The sequence below is a fragment of the Procambarus clarkii genome, chromosome 37 (assembly GCF_040958095.1).
Source record: "Procambarus clarkii isolate CNS0578487 chromosome 37, FALCON_Pclarkii_2.0, whole genome shotgun sequence".
NCBI lineage: Eukaryota > Metazoa > Arthropoda > Malacostraca > Decapoda > Cambaridae > Procambarus > Procambarus clarkii.
Window position 1 is genome coordinate 24,476,037 of NC_091186.1, and position 17,372 is coordinate 24,493,408.

Consider the following 17,372-nt stretch of genomic DNA (forward strand, 5'->3'; position numbering starts at 1 on the left):
TAACACTTTCGCCCGGGCATGACGCAGCATTGCGTCATCGGTTTACTGTCGGTAATACCGGGGATGACGCAGCACTGCGTCATCCACTTTAAATAATCGCCAAAAATCAGGTTTTTATCCGATTTTTTGGGGACTGGTTTTAAAATGTGCGCCGATGTCTTCCCATTTTCTTTGTTGAGCCTCGTGGCCCTCAGGTGGCTTGGCACATGCCGTGGGCCCATTGTTTTCGCTCCACTGTTGTGACCAATGTCGCCTCCCCTCGCATCTCAAACGTGTGAACATTTCGGCTATTTTCCGTGGCAATATTTCTTACTGCGGCTTTAGAAACTATCTACCCTTACTCCACGATGGATAGTGATCATGAACAAGGCCCTTCCAGGAAGAAAATTGCGAAAGAAAGGCTTGAAAAGGAAGGGAATTGGGAGTGAGCTGGAAGGCGTCTGAGCGCTCACTCCCGGCTAACGCGTGGCCCGTCTTCAACTCGTCGGCGGTTGGAGCATGACCAGGTTTTATATTTTATATGCTAATGTTCCTCTAGAGAATTCTATTGCGAACCCATTGAGACCAAAATGAAAGACCTAGGACAAAAATTAAGGTGACCAGAGTGAAAATAGTGAAAACATTTTATCGCGTTTGCGCGCTCCTGGGAAACTCGTTCGCACTTTCACTGTTTGCTGCAGGTAATTAGCCGGGCTTTTGGAGTTTATATGCATTTAGTGCTGTAGAGAATTCTATTGTGAACACAATGATGCCAAATTTAATCTCGTAGGACGAGAATTAAGGTGACAAAGTTGAAGAGAGTATACACTTTTCAGAATTTACGCGCGCTCCTGTGACACCCTAGGTCCCATATCGCACTATTGAGGGGTGGCGTGTGGGGTGAGCGAAAGTGTTAAGAAAGATTGGCTCCTATTACAACAACCAATGATACCTATGAAGCCTGAAATGTGGGTTTTAATTGTCCATAGAACATTAGCAATAGATTTTGAAGCTGGTATTAACGTTGATTCAAAGTATATAATGTTGATTTACCATTACTGTATTTGTGCAGGTTTTGCCCACTAAGAAAATGGGAGGGAAAGGGACAAAACAGTAGGGAGGGTGGAAGAGAGAATAGGTTGGAAGGAGGGAGAACAGAAGGGAAAGAAAACAGTAAGGAAGGAGAAAACATGAGGCAGAATGGGAGGGAGGGATGGCAGGAGAGAACAGAAGAGAGGGAGGTAGAGAGAATGGGAGAATTAGACGGGGGAGGGAAGAAAGGAGAAAAACAGTCAGAACTAGTCACCGCCATGTACATCGATCTATCTACAAAAGAGAAAGTCCATCTATTTATCCATCCAAAGTTGGAAGTCAGCCTCTTGGAGCATGCCACAAACAACTTTGCATGATGACTGGTAATTTTCAGTCTCATAGGGTGGTCAGGGTAGGCCACTATGCCCCACTTGAAGGGGCATTGGCCTCTGCACCTCGCTTCACAAAGTCAGTGGATATTAAATGTGCAACCAAAACTTGTATAGTTTAGCATTGATTTAAAAATTTGTTTATTCAGATACAGTACTGACATGCAAAATAAATGTTCAGATGAGATTTGCTATTTGAGCACATACTTTTGATTACAGTGGTGTAGCTAGTGTGTAGTAAAAATGGATGGTGATAAGGGAGGATGGAAGTGGAGATGGGTATGCTGTGAAAATGGTTAGTGATGAGGAAGGATAGGGAAGGTGTGTGAGAGGGGGAGAAGGGGTAACAGGGAGGGTATATGCTGGAAGAAATGAGGAGGGGTGTGTATGAAGGGAGATGGGGAAGGGGAGAGGGGGAAGTTTATGTGGGGGGAAATATTAGAGAGGCTGGGCACAGGCTTGACTCGGGCACCACTGGGTAGTCAGTAGTTTAAAAGCTTAAGCTAAAAATAATAATTATAATAAGACATCAAACATGCAAATAACAGTTTCTTCTTAGAGAATTGGGCAACTGAAGATGGGGCAGGGTGAGGCTGATTAAGGGAGCTTCAAAAAGCTTTCCATACCAACAATGCTTAAGTTATAGCTTTTCAGTTCGTTTCTCACAGATTCTTAAGTTGTTATGTGTTCCATGGTATTTCTCTCATATTATAAAATAATAAAGTACACATCACAAGTCCAGGCCGGGCTCGGGAATTATAAGAACTCCCAGAACCCTCTCAAGATATATAATAATTTAAGTATCAATTCAATATACAGAAATGTTCAAGTACACACCTGTTTTTGAACAGCAACTTGTCTCTGAAGCTGATGAACAGATTCTTCTAATTGCTTGATCTTGCGAATGGCCTCTTCATCAGCTAATTTCTTTCTTTCTTCACGCTTGCTCTCCTGGAGTTTCTTAACCTGGGGAAAAGTGGGATGAAAATTTAGCACATTTTGGCAATTTCCTTAAAAACATTAAAGAACTCACTTTCAACAAGTGTAAGCCACAAGCTTAATTTTGAGCAGGTCATTCAACTGCTCTCTGTCCACGGGATATTGTGAACACTAACCTAGGTTAGAGTGATGAACTCTCAACTTTGAAGAAGCAAGGTTCTTTCCAATGCCCCTGGCACAACATTTGGAGGAATTTTTGAGAATTCAAAATACAGCCCTCAATGACCTACCTCTAAAAACCTACCCCCCATTCTCCAGATAAGTGTAATGAGGGTGTTAGATAACATTCCAATTGTTTTCAAGATGAACAAAGGTTGAATGACCCAAGCTTGTGTTTCACAAAGTCCCAGAGTGAGAACGTGTCTAAATGACTGAGCAGCCAAAGCTAAACAAAAAATTATGCTGTGTAAGTCAATGATTGAGGACAAATATATGTAAGCAAATACCCCAAAACAGGAAACACTACTGCTGGATATGTGTGGGTACAAACACGGACAACAAATGCCCATACATTACCGATTTAAAATAATATAATGCACGTGAAAAATACCTGCTCCAGATATTTGCATAACTAGGATTAATATTTTTCATAATATTTAATATTATTTTCATTAAATAAATGAAGCTAAAATTAATTAAAATTATATATATTTTTTTATGCAAATACCTGTGCCTTAAGGTCTTCTACTTCTTGCCGAGCCTTCTTCTCCGCTGCCATAAGCTGAACCTTATCACGCTGCTCCTTTCCCACACCTTTGTACATATCTAACAATAGCTTCAACTCTCGATAGTCATTAACAGCTTTCCTATGGACAGGGATAGGAAAGAAATTAACTACTTTACACAATAATACACCTACTGTACAGTATGTGCAATGAGAGAATATAAGTGAAGTAAAAAAATTCAACTCATGGTAAGGGCACTATTGGTGTATACGAGAAAGCAACCTTCATGGAGAATGAAGACAGTTCAGACAGGGTGCATTTGAAAAAGACTTCACCCATCATAGATTCAACTTAAATGGATGTCCCAGAGGAAACAAGCATCAGTGAGAGAAAATAATGTACAAGGAAATTCTAATTTATTTTTTTTCAAATAAAATGTTATTATGTAGAAAATATACTTTTTACGAGTTATTTATCAACAACCTTTTCTAAAATGCCAACACTACTTGAAGACACAGTAATCACACTAATGTAACTGCATCAATGAGAAAATCCGTAGGAGCCGTGATGAGGGTTTGAACCTCTGCGGTGGGTGTTGTGGGACGTGTGAACACCATCATAGGTTCCGACCCTCCTCACGGCGCCTACGGATTTTCTCGCTATTTTAAGAATGAGTTCATACAAGACGGTTATAACTAACTATACTATATAATGCATAATGTTAGCTTATTGACTCTTTCAATGATTCGTATTTATCCATTTTTGAGTAAAAGCTTTTGTTTATGATAAAAAGCCAGACCTGCTTTACACTGTGTGAGAGATATCATGAACAAACAGTATCCTTGGCTGTATTTTCATCTCTTCTACCAAAGTTTTTGAGTCAAATCAGAGGAAATTTGTCCTTTTCAGGTATGGTCTCTTAATACAGTACTGTCCTTGTACCGCACACAATATTATTACACTTTCAAGACAATACAGTACTGTATATAAATGTAAAACATAATAATTCTGTACAGTATATACACTCAAACCACCAACACTAAAACAACAATGCTGGCTTTAGCAAACTATTTTTTGTTTTCCTATTGATCCATACAGTACTGTATTTGGGAAATAAAACTCCTCTTATTTGATGGAGCTTGTCCCAAAGGTACTGCACATGTCTCCGCAATCAAGAAGCTTAACACTTACTTGTGTTCAGATTTCAAGTTACGGATAATTTCACTCTCCCTCGAGTCCTTGGCTGGAGCAGCAGCCCCACCCTGCTTCCCACCGCCTCCATCTTTTCCATCTTTCCCTTCTTTCTTGATCTCCTTTTTGATCTTGTCATCTTTCTTGTCACCATCCTCATTATCCTGCAAAATAACATGAAGACTTAAGAACATGTCTGACAACTGGTCAAAACATTGATTCATAATGTACTTAAAAGTAGAGATGTATCAAGGTCATGGTACTGGTACTGATGTTTAGCTAGTTTAGTTTACTTATAATGCACCCCATACACATCCTGTGGGCAGTACTGTAAAAGGTTACAGAGGCACATAATAGGTTCAGGGACTGAACCCCATAATTGATATGTGCCTATTTTTGCAGTACTGGTAATGGTAAAATTTCAGCTGATACTGCTCTTTAACATCTTTTAACCGTTTATCTTTCTCGATATAAGAATTTCAAATTCATTCATGGCCCATATGAATGGGCCATGAATGAATTCAAATCATTTTGAAATCATTCAAAATGGCTCATATGAAAATCATATGGGCCAAATCATTCATGACCCATATGAATCGAGCATGGTACATGTGTGTGAGGTTAATACTTGTTCAATAATACTGTACTTTATTTTACTAATTAACTTATTCCAGCTGTCTACACCTTCATATGAGGGAGACGAAGGATCAAGGAACAACATGGTGTCAATTGGTCAACTTTAACCTTTCCACTGTGCGTCACAATCAGGAATGTATTAACACCTTGGATGTCTGGCCTCTCCGCACATTTCCTACTATAAACATTCTAGGCTTCACTGGCTGCTCACAGGCTGCTTAGTGACCTCCTTGGCCAGTGGGTGTTCTTTAAGGCCTCTGTCGGTGACACAAGTTTTCATTGAGGAAGCATTAATTTCTTTACCTGTTTGTTTACCTACTGTATGCAAGGAACTCATACAAGTGTAAAAAATATCTCAACTAGAACCAAGGGTGTAAATGATTATCTAACTGCAATGAACAGTTTCGGTGCTTTTCACATTACCTTAGATTCTTCGTCACCATCTTCCTTCTTTATATCCATGCCTTCAGCTGTCTTGTCGTCCCCACCAGCTCCTCCACCAGATGGCATATTCGACTGCAGGTTTGAGGATGTTGGAGGACCTGAAGAATCACACGACTCACTTCCTTCCTCCTTAACCATCTGTAAAGATCGATAATTAATCGATTACAGAAATTCTAGAATAAACAAGGGGTGTGTGTGTATGTATATGTATGTAAGTATATATGTATTGTGACGGTAACGCGTTGGTGTTCGGCTGTTTAAGGCTTGGGGTATGGCCTCGTCACATAGTTATAAAAAAAATAGAAAAACTGGAACTTCGTCTGTGGTAAGGTAAGGAGAAGACACACAAAACACAAGTAAAACTTTAACAATGAAATTTTAATTACGTTAAATAAATCAAAACATGAAAATAATGCACAAACAAATATGTATAATAAAATCAATCAATCAAAATAATAAGAATACTTAAATGACACAATGAAAAGTTACGTTAAGGCAAAATAACAAGAAGTGCAATACAACAGTAAGTGGGAGGTGCTGGAATATTGGCTTAAAGCCACCACCTCTCTCAGTACACGCTAACGTCTAGCTGGGAGGAGTGCTGGCTACGAAAGCACGGAACATTCTGAAGACTGATGTTGGGGCGACCCCAGACATCGGGTAGTATGGGGGGGCGAGTGCAGGTGCAGCCAGACCGGCGACCAATCAGCGGAGCCGTAGCGATCAACGGGTAGTTTGGTGGTTGGAGTTCGAACAGGTGGCTGGTTGCATACGTTTCTGCTCACCCTGGCAAGCCTTGCTGGTGCTGGTGTTGTTGTCGTTGTTGGACATTTCTTCCATAGTCTTTTTATATAATTGTGAAGACGTAATTTTGGAGGGAAGAGCAGGCTCAATCTCTTGAAGGAGATTATCGTCACAACTCTCCCCCGAAGCCTGCGGTTCTGGAAGAAGTACGTCGTTATGTGGTGGAGTAATGGATGGAGTCGCTTCTACTTCATAAACTCTGGAGAGGGCATCGGCTATGGTGTTGTCAGAACCCTTGATATAGCGGATCTCCAGGTTGAAGTCTTGTAAATACAGAGCCCATCGTAGAAGACGCTGGTTGGTGAATTGGGCTTGATGTAGGAAGCGGAGAGGGTTGTGGTCTGAGAAGATGGTGGTAGACCTGGCGCCTTGTAGGTACGGAGCGAAGTGTTGGAGGTTCAGGACGATGGATAGTAGCTCCTTTTCAATAGTGCTGTAGTTCCTCTGGTGTGGTTTCAGTTTGTAGCTGTAGTAGCTGACAGGTAGAACCTCCTCGCCTCGTAGTTGCATCAGGACACCACCAACGCCGGTACCACTGGCGTCGACATGAAGGACGAAAGGCTTGGTGATATCTGGAGAGGCGAGAATGGGGTTAGAACAGAGGAGGAATTTGAGTTGTTCGAAAGCAACGGTTTGCTGCATGGTCCAATTATACCGTTGCTTGGGACTGGTTAATAGAATTAGAGGTGTGGCGACTGTACTGAAATTCCTCACAAACCTACGGTAGTAAGAGGCAAGACCAAGGAAGCGCAGGAGCTGCTTCCTGGTGGTAGGCTGTGGATACTGTAGGATGGCTTGAGTGTGTGAGTCTAACGGAGCTATGCTGCCACTCCCAATAACATGACCCAGATAACGCACTTTACCTTTCGCGAAAGTGGACTTGCCCAGGTTGATGGTGAGGCCGGCTGTCAGGAGCTTTGAGAACAGACGTCGCAGCTGGAGCAGATGTTCACTCCAGGAGTTGGAGGCTACGACGATATCGTCCAGGTAGGCGTATGTGTTATCCAAGCCCTGGATGACACGGTTGACAGCTCTTTGAAAGGTGGCCGGGGCATTACATAGTCCGAAAGGAAGGCGTTCATATCTGAAAAGTCCAAAAGGAGTGACGAAGGCAGATATCTCTTTAGCGCGCTCCGTTAGACACACTTGATAGTACCCCTTAAGCAAGTCCACTTGGGACAAGTACTGGGCACTACCAATGGCATCAAGGATGTCATCTATCCTTGGCAAGGGGTAAGCATCCTTGACAGTGACAGAGTTCAGTTTTCGATAGTCAGTGCACAACCTTACCTTACCTTGGGGTTTGGGCACCAAGATACAGGGTGAGGCCCAGGGGGACTCACAAGGTGTAGCCAGTCCATGATCCAAGAGGTATTGCACCTCAGCACGCATGACTTCCTTCTTGCTCGGGCTGATTCGGTAGAAGGGTTGACGAATCGGCCGGGTGTCGGGGAGCAGTTGGATGTCGTGCTGGGTAACATTACACTCTTGGGGATCATCTCGGAACAACTCTTGATGTTCTCTGAAGATCTTGACGAGAGGTGCACTATGATTATCCTGAAAGTATTTGGGAAGATCATTAAGGATTTCAGAATTAGAAAGCGCTGACTCCTTGTCAGTGCTTTCGGGAGGAGAAGCTGGGAAGGTCTCACTGTGGATGTAGGGTTCTGTGAATGTGGAATAATTAGTCAAGACAGTGGGAGGAGTACCATTATATTGCTTCAGGAGGTTGACGTGGCACAGCTGGGTCTTCCGCCGCCTATCAGGAGTCTCTATCACATAATTATTATTATTCCTGCACTCTTTGACGCAGTAGGGTCCTGAAAATCTGTTTTGTAAAGGTGAACCTGGGATAGGGAAATAAGCAAGGACGAAGTCTCCCGGCTTGAATTTTCTTACTTTGCTGGTCTGGTCGTAATGAGTCTTCATTCTCACCTGGGCTTTCAATAGATTATCATGAGCAAAGCGGTGGACTCTCTCTAGAATGTGTTGAAGGTTTTGAAGAAACTGGGGCACATTCTGATGCTCACTGAAGGTGGCATCTCTGAGAGAGTCTTTGAAAGCCTTAAGGGGAGTACGGCACTTACGGCCGTAGAGCATCTCATAAGGAGATACTCCTAGGGACTCATTGGGGAGACTTCTGAAAATACACATTATTAGGTCAATCTGCTTATCCCAATCCTTTGAGGTTTCACTACAAAACTTTTTCAAGAGTGCTTTGATGGTCTGATGACTACGTTCAAGAGAACCCTGTGAAGCAGGATGATAGGGGCTGGACAATACCTGTTTGATGTTGAACTCCTCCAGTGTCCTTTTGAAGAGATCACTGGTGAAGTTGGTGCCACAGTCACTTTGAATCTCCCTGGGAAATCCGTATTGAGTGAAGATCTTCAGTAGATGTTTGATAACCGTAGCAGCCGTGATGTTCTTCACTGGAACTGCTATGGGAAATCTGGTGGTAGGACACAGGATGGTTAGGATGTAGGCGTTACCTGAACTGGTCCGAGGTAAAGGACCGACACAGTCTATTATGAGTCTGTGGAAAGGTTCCGCAGGCACCTGTATGGGAATCAGTGGTGCTCTGGGAATGGAGACGTTCGGTTTGCCTGCCATCTGACATGTATGACACTGTTTTACGTACTGTTTGACGTTATTTACCATACCTGGCCAGTAGTAGTCTTGGCGAATCCCATGGTAAGTCTTGTTGAAGCCGTAGTGGGAGAATGCTCCATGGGCCAGGTGTAGAATAGTGGGCCGCAGGCTGGTGGGAATCACAAGTTGTTCGGTGTTGGCCCAATCGTCCTCCTCCTTCAGTTTACTGGGTCTATATCTGCGGTAGAGCAAGTCGTTCTCTAGGAAGAACCCAGGAATACTGTCGGGTTGAGTCTCAGCCTGGAAAAACAATGGTGTTAAAGTAAGATCTTCCCTCTGCAACTTACGGAACTCCAACTTGGTCAGATGCGGGGGTAGTTTCTGAGGGTCTTGAGGGACAGCGGTGGCAGTAGAGTCAGCTGGCTGTGGACGTGCGGCTTGTGCACGGGTGGTCACGAGAACCGGAGGAGAAACTTCATCACTCTCTTGAACCTCTGCTGGAACATACTCGAGAATAGGATTTATTGGCACAGAGTTACACACCTGGGGTTTGTCCATGACGATCAGGTTGGTCGGTTGCAGGTCTTCTGCCAAGTCGTTGCCTAGGAGAAGTTGCACTCCAGGCATGGGAAAAGGCTTTTCCCTGACGGCGACTTGGACTTTCCCGTTCACGTAGGGACAATCCAGGTGGACTCTGGCGAGAGGGTATGGAGTAGTAGCAGTGAGGTCAGTGATGAAGACTGTTTCCCCGGTGTAGACTATGTTGGGCACAGCCGACTTCAAGATGATTGATTGTAGAGCCGCTGTGTCCCTCAAGATCTTCAATTTGAAACGTCCCTCCGGATTTGAACCGTTGGCAGAGACAGTTCCAGTATACAGGTGGTTACTGAAAAGAGAAAGATCATTAACATCAACACCAACATTCATCACAGGCTTACCGGACTTAGGAGGAGTTGGTTTGGGTCGTTGTTGGTCAGTGGTTCCCTTGTATTGAGACTTACCACACTTGTCTATGGTATGTCCATAGAGTCTACAATACTTGCAGTACAGTTGTGAACCAGCTTGATCGGGGCTCACCTTCTCGTAACTGTACCACGACTTCTTACTGGAGGATGGTTCAGGTGTCAGCCGGTGGATGAGGCTGTAAGTGTCAGCCGACTTAGCACACTTCAGGTAGTCGGTTTCTTCTTTATCTGCTAAGTAGAGGCGGACAGGAGGCGGCACACGTCTCAAGAATTCTTCAACAAGCATCAGGTTCACGAGTTCTGTAAAAGTAGAGACATGTGCTGCTTCCAGCCATTTCATGAAATACCTCCGTTTCGTGTTAGCAAACTCGAGGAAGGTAGTGGTACTTGCCTTCAGGTGGTCACGGAATTTCCTTCTATAACTTTCAGTAGAGAGGAGGTAGGCGTCCAACACTGCTTGTTTCAGAGTGTAGTAGTCATTCTCAGACGCCAAAGTACTGAGTGTGACTGCAGCTCTACCTGTAAGATGGACTCTGAGAAGTGTGGCCCATTGGTCGACAGGCCAACTGAGTTGATTAGCAAGGGTTTCAAAGGTGGTAAAGAACACATCAACTTCTGCTTCTACAAAGGATGGCATTAACTTACTTGCATGTGATATATTAAAACTGACGGGAAGATTGGCAGTAGCTTGCTGGCGTTGAGTGAAGTGGGAAGTTTCCAAGGCGATTTCACGTTGACGACACTCTAGGGCCAGAGTCGCTTGTTGCTTGTCATGTTCGCGTTGTATTTCCAACTCGCGTTGTTTGGTTTCAAGCTGTACGCGTTCCCGCTCCTGGAGTGCTTCAAGCTGTACTCGTTCCCGCTCCTGGAGTAGTGCAACCTCACGTTCCTGGAGGGCGAGTCCACGTTCGTGTTCTTCTCTCTTCAAGGCAGCTTCACGTTCTTGTTCGTCTCTCCTTATGGCAGCCGCTCGTTCTTGCTGCTCACGTTCAATCTTAGCCAGCTCTAGTTTAAGTTTCATCGTTGCCAAGTCAGTTTTCTCTGCAATATAGTAAGTTTCATGAGTTTCAGAGTCTATCTTACCTTGCTCTAAATAGTAATCCAGCAACAGGTTGTGTAGGTCATTTTTGTTGGCTTGGTAGGGAACTTCTAGTTGATACTCATGTGCAAGAGTTTGTAGTTCAGTCCTCTTGGCACGACTTAAAGTTCCTATTTCACCTGCTGGATTTGCACGGAAAGTTTGGAGACGAAACATGGTGAAATTAGCAAATAAAGGTACACGAATGTTCAATAATGAAATGTCAGAAACAGGACAACGTGGCAACTGGTACCTATCCTGTGTGATCTTTAACAATTAACGTTAAGTGAAAGATATTAAATGATTAAATGAAATCAAGGGCGCAGGAAATCTTGTACCCGGTACTCATGTAAGAGAATAAGGGCAAGAAAATCCTACTAACAAATGAAACAAAGTTTCGAAAACAAATGAAACAGTTAAATGCTTCAAAAGTAAAATTGGTAGTCCAAGAATGTAGGCATACCTTGCCAAGTCTCTATAGGACATAAAGCAAGTTTTTCCCACTGAAATTAATATGATACTTACAGAATTAGCGAACTTTTGTGCTCTGAAAAAATAAGCTAATTCCCTACCGTTGTATGTATCATCATCTCTGACTGACGTGTAGGGGTGCGAGGTGTCAACTGGTGACGAGAACTGCTGCTGAGGTCCCAAGTCAGCAACTAAAGTTCGAGCTAGAGGAACTATGGCCCTCTTTGTCCTCCTACAGTCAGATTGCAGAAGATTGGGTACTCTTGACCCGGGGCAGACCACAGTACCAGGGTACCAATATGATGATCTGTCAGAATGAGAAATATTCAAGGGACATAGATGGTAAATACGAGTAATAACAAGGAGGGAGAGATGACCAATTAAGAGTATGACTGCGGCCTACAGTCACCACGTAATCCAAAGTTGTCTCACCTTCACTATATGTTACTCTCGTAATGCACAATACACCGCACCTTATAAAAAATGAAATTGAATGAAAAATAGTAAAGCTACGTTAACAGAGTTAAATACGCTTACCATAAATTACCACTTGGCACCAGTACCTGAGTGAGGCTCCTAGGACAGGCCCCCATATAACTTGTGACGGTAACGCGTTGGTGTTCGGCTGTTTAAGGCTTGGGGTATGGCCTCGTCACATAGTTATAAAAAAAATAGAAAAACTGGAACTTCGTCTGTGGTAAGGTAAGGAGAAGACACACAAAACACAAGTAAAACTTTAACAATGAAATTTTAATTACGTTAAATAAATCAAAACATGAAAATAATGCACAAACAAATATGTATAATAAAATCAATCAATCAAAATAATAAGAATACTTAAATGACACAATGAAAAGTTACGTTAAGGCAAAATAACAAGAAGTGCAATACAACAGTAAGTGGGAGGTGCTGGAATATTGGCTTAAAGCCACCACCTCTCTCAGTACACGCTAACGTCTAGCTGGGAGGAGTGCTGGCTACGAAAGCACGGAACATTCTGAAGACTGATGTTGGGGCGACCCCAGACATCGGGTAGTATGGGGGGGCGAGTGCAGGTGCAGCCAGACCGGCGACCAATCAGCGGAGCCGTAGCGATCAACGGGTAGTTTGGTGGTTGGAGTTCGAACAGGTGGCTGGTTGCATACGTTTCTGCTCACCCTGGCAAGCCTTGCTGGTGCTGGTGTTGTTGTCGTTGTTGGACATTTCTTCCATAGTCTTTTTATATAATTGTGAAGACGTAATTTTGGAGGGAAGAGCAGGCTCAATCTCTTGAAGGAGATTATCGTCACAGTATGTATATGGAGAGTGGAGAGAGTATCTGAATTCACTACTGTATTCACTTTGCTGACTTTTTCTAAAAAGGTTTATGATGACCTTGTATACAAATGTTTACTTTTTGAGACCTCCAAAATTATATTATAAACCCCCTAACCTAAAGCTGCTCCAGATATGGTGACTACAGTACATAAAAGTATTAATGAGCTATCATGAACATGATGTGTCCAACTGGTACACAAAGTACAGGGTTTAAACACACACACACACACACTTGCAAAGTTATAAAACAACATTTTCATAACTACTTGTATATTTAACAATTAGATCAATTGTATGATTACCTGTTCCTTCCCTCCATCACCTCGGTCACTACTGACACTGTCTTGACGCTCGCTCACACTTGCACTCCGCTGTCTGACGGCCAGCTTCTGATGCAAGTCTTCCACTTCTCGTTTCAGCTGAAGAGAATACAATTGATAATTAGTCTAAGGAAAAGAAAATAAAATTAAATTTTTTTTTTTAACAAAATGAATGCTTCACAGAGGGAACTCAAGGAATGTATCCCAGAGCTCTCTCAGGATAAGAACATGGTGGTAATGAATACCTGGGAGAGCCTAGGCTGGTGTAATATGAAGAACTAATCTGATTATCCCCTGTAGTACACCTGGAGTGGGTTCTAGGAGTTCTTCCACTCCTCACCTAGTCTTTTTAACATGGTAGCTTATTACATATGTTGTCATTACAGTTCTGTCATGTGGATGGAAATAGTTTTTTAAAACCTTTTTCAATCCATTCCACACCTTGCCAACCAGGGTATGGAATTTCCTTATATCTTCGTGCTCAACTGTGTAACCAGCTTCCACCGATATCCTACCACCTCTCAATATAAATAGGCTGGCCTTGTCTACCCAGTCTATTCCCCCCTAACTAATGTGAATGTGGTGATCATATCCCCCATTTTGTTTTCTCACCTAAGGTTGTGTGGCCGAATCCTCTAAACCAACCTTCATATCTTAGCCCTCCCGATTGTGATACTAGTCTAGTTAAAAACCTTCTGTAACTACACAAGTTATTATGATTCTGGCTGCAGAGGTGGCTATGATGTAGGGTTAATCCTTTTAGTGTTTACTTATAACTCATACCTCTCTGACTCTGATACTATTCAAGTGGCATGCCAAAGGACTTTCTCTAGCTTCATTTTATGTTTAGCAAGATAAGGACTCCACATCGGTACTGCACATTCCAAAACTGATCTGACTTTTGTGGTATATAATGTCCAAAATAATTCTGAATTCAGATTTCTAATGGCAGTACTAGCTGGCCAACTTTGCATATGCAGTTGATTTCTATTTTATTTGGACCTTGGGAGACAGATCTGGTGTGATATTAACCCGGTGATTTCTAGCTGGTTCATCATTGCCACTCAATCTTTTGAAAACCATGACACGCTGGCTTAGAAAGTTTCTGACTGCTGCAAACATGAGTCAGTGCACAACTCTGCTTGTTACTCCTTTGGTTAGAAAAACCATTTATTAGAAAATGGTTACATTTGGTTTATTTGGTAAATGGTTTATTTGGTTACTCCATTTATTAGAAAAACCCAAAGCAAAGGGTCAAATCTTCCTCATAGCTCCTACTGATCTTTCTCTTTGATACGTCACATTAATGTGATTTTTTAGTACACATCACGAATTCCAGTGCTACGTTTATCAAATGCTTTTGCCAAGTCAATATACATAACATCTACATTTTGGCTTTGATCTTAAGTTTCTATGATTTTGTTATAATGGCTTAGTACTTGCAAAAGGCAGGATTATCCAGTTTTAAATCCGCACAGACTTGAATGTGTGCCCGTGCTAATTCAGTTTTAGTGATGATAATGTACCTTCTTTATTATTTAACATATACATTGACAGTAAAATTGTATCATAAGAGTAGAGGGCAATATTAGACAGCTCTCACACAGCTAGATACAAATGAAACATATCTGTTTATGTTCCCTTGTCAATATATTTTTCATCCACTTGGAATGTAGATGCAACCAGCAAAAATGATTTAGGTAGAAAAGTTAGTATTGAGCTGATCACAATGGTAAATGTTAGGTACAGAAATGGTAATACAGCAATACTGTCTGCAAGAGATTTAATTTCAATTATTTTGTAGGAAGCACATCAAAATGTCGCAGCTACTCCATGCAGCCATGCTAGAAATGACATCCACGCATTTTCCAGGATCAAGAAGCTTCCCATCAACCATTTAACGAGCAGTGTTGGTCCTAAGCAAAGTCAGGCCGATGGGAATTTAAGGCTGCCTGACTACAGCAGAGAGATCATTCTTACCACAACGCATAAAGAAACAACACTTCTTCTAATCTGCTTCAATCTAGCTGACTCTCCATTCTTGGCTACAGCCACCAGCCATCGCAATCTCTGCCACCATCTGTGCTCTATAGCCTCACCTTACAACTCACCAGGAGAGCCCAAGTCTGCCTGGACACTACAAGGAGTAAACATGAGATTGGCTCTTCTTGTTCTCTCTTTTGGTTCTGTACATTTATACTATATAAATATGACTGCTGATTTGCATTTACTTGTACGGTGGGTGTGAGACACTAAATAGACATGATTTTGAGAGAATAAAAAGGGGGTCCTGAATATAGAATAATTTGTATTCGTGATGTAATCTTGTTCAAGTAATAAATACTAAGAAAGTAATGAGGATATAATACAATAAAGGAAGAGGTATGGTACATCATCCAAGTAAAAGCAACTCACCTTACTACTCTCTGTGGCAGATTCCTTGTATTTTCGCTTATAACGATGAATCTCCCCTTTCAATTGTGTGATGTGGTTCTGCAAGGAGGTGATAAGGTGCCTCATTTCCCTGTTAATGGGTCCCGTTTGTTCGTTTGCAGCAAGGTTCTGCTCAAATTCTATTCTCAACATCTCGTACTCCTTACGCACCTGGGCTTGCATGTCTTCAAGCTGAATAACCTCAGCGCGTAATTTCTTTTGAATAGTTAGTTCCTCGCTCTGTAATATTTACCTTTATATTTAACCATGCTTTTATACCTCATTCAGTGAAATGTCAGGCACTAAAAAACTCAACATACAAAACAAAGGTACACACAATTTGTATTTTAATTTTAATTTTTTTTTGCCATTCGGATTCCCATTCTCTCGATTTTAAAAATAGTAATATATCGAAGAATAATATTTATAAAGCTAATGACAACACTATAATATTCCACCTGAGAAAATTAAAAAATTAAGACAAATATTTACAAAGTTAAATGATGTACAGTATATTGATTGTGATGCTCGAAAAGATTAGGCCTAAGCATTTAGAAAACATGTATAAACTGATCAACAGGCCGAAACAAAAGTATTACCGAGTTTTGTTCAGTTCACATGTATATTACTGATCTTCCAGAAAGGGACAGGTAGGAAGCCCCAAACTACAGGCTGGTCTTGGTAACGCACATTACATGCAAGTACTAGATAAAGTAATCGTGCAGCAACCAGTGAAGCATGCCTAAAGTAGCTCAGGCACCCATCCACTACACTATCACCGGAGCGTACCCCGAGGGCAGCGACGGGAAAGAAATCCATCAACTGCCCGGGTGTGAAGGTAAAATAGCATGTGTATTCCAGAACTTCTACCTCACCCAGGAGTGTGATAAAGGCAAGACCTAGTCCAGAGAGAGGATGGAACAGGGACCTCCAAGTGCAGCATAAATACAACACTTAGTTAAGGAGGCTGAAAGATGCACATGCTGCCATAATAATCCAAGTAACATCCTCCGCCACAAAAAAAAGATGAGAAAAAATGAGGCAGTGGACAATGGGCAGTGATAACATGGACTCCCGAAGAGAACGAAAGACAGCTATCAAGAAAGAACGACAAACCAAAATCCACCCAATCCCTTGATAATATCTACTAAACAGCACACACACACACTGAGAACCTGCACCAAATATGCACTCATCTTTTGGTCCCTCGCAATCCATGCCAATGGCAACATGGGCACCTGAGCGTGGTGCTATTAAGCTCTGACATTGCAGTGAAGGGAAGGAGTGAACAGGGCAGTATTAACAGCCATAAAGGGGTAAGACCCTAAGAGACACTTGAAAGACTGAAGCAGCTTTTGAGAAAGTTGCATCAGTCTTTCAAGTCTTTCTTCTGTGCCTGGGTTCAACAGAAGTGCCAGCAGGACAATGCCTCATCATCGCAGCCAGGAAGCAGATGATAATCTGTACTGTCTCTCATAATAGGCAGGCAGATTCTAGTCCTGGCTCTTAATAGGTCAGCATGGGTCTTAATACACTTCTCAAGGACTGACTTCACCAGAGCACACACAACCGAGCTCTCCTGAGAGGGCTTTCAAGCTAAACATCCATTTTCTTATATATTCACTAAAACTACATAATATGTTCATAGGAATTTTTCTTGTGGCTGTAGCTATATTTGATGCAGTGAGGGTGGTTAACATGAGGAAAGTAAAAATATTTAAAATATGAGTAGCAAACACTGACCTCCATCTGTTCAATCTGGCGTAAGTGGGCATTTTTGCTATTTTGTAACTGATGTCTTGTTTCTTCTAACTGAGTCTTAAGCTGCATGGAATCATTGTATAACACAGAGAACTGGGACTGTAGACATTTGTATTCTGTTGTTTCTACTATTACACTTTCCGGTAACTGCCGCAACTGCAAAGATGTAAATAAATGATCATACCATAAGAACTTAATTTGATCAATATTAATGTATACCTCTGAGGATACATGATATACAACTGAATTTAAACATAGTCATCTTGAACAAAATATCTGTATTCTGTATGTTGAAT

General features: G+C 42.0%; 1 protein-coding gene across 2 annotated transcripts in view; it reads right to left on the bottom strand.

Annotated features, from left to right (window-relative positions):
- Bre1 (E3 ubiquitin-protein ligase Bre1) overlaps positions 1 to 17,372 on the bottom strand; it is a 35,132-nt gene that overhangs the window by 6,109 nt on the left and 11,651 nt on the right. For both annotated transcript variants that reach the window (XM_045754625.2, XM_045754626.2), the window contains exons 8-14: positions 17,059 to 17,232; positions 15,298 to 15,555; positions 12,865 to 12,981; positions 5,315 to 5,473; positions 4,256 to 4,419; positions 3,067 to 3,205; positions 2,238 to 2,366 (exon numbers count right to left, since the gene is read on the bottom strand). In XM_045754625.2, coding sequence (XP_045610581.1) covers positions 2,238 to 2,366; positions 3,067 to 3,205; positions 4,256 to 4,419; positions 5,315 to 5,473; positions 12,865 to 12,981; positions 15,298 to 15,555; positions 17,059 to 17,232 — 1,140 coding nt within the window. The remainder of the gene's footprint in view (positions 1 to 2,237; positions 2,367 to 3,066; positions 3,206 to 4,255; positions 4,420 to 5,314; positions 5,474 to 12,864; positions 12,982 to 15,297; positions 15,556 to 17,058; positions 17,233 to 17,372) is intronic.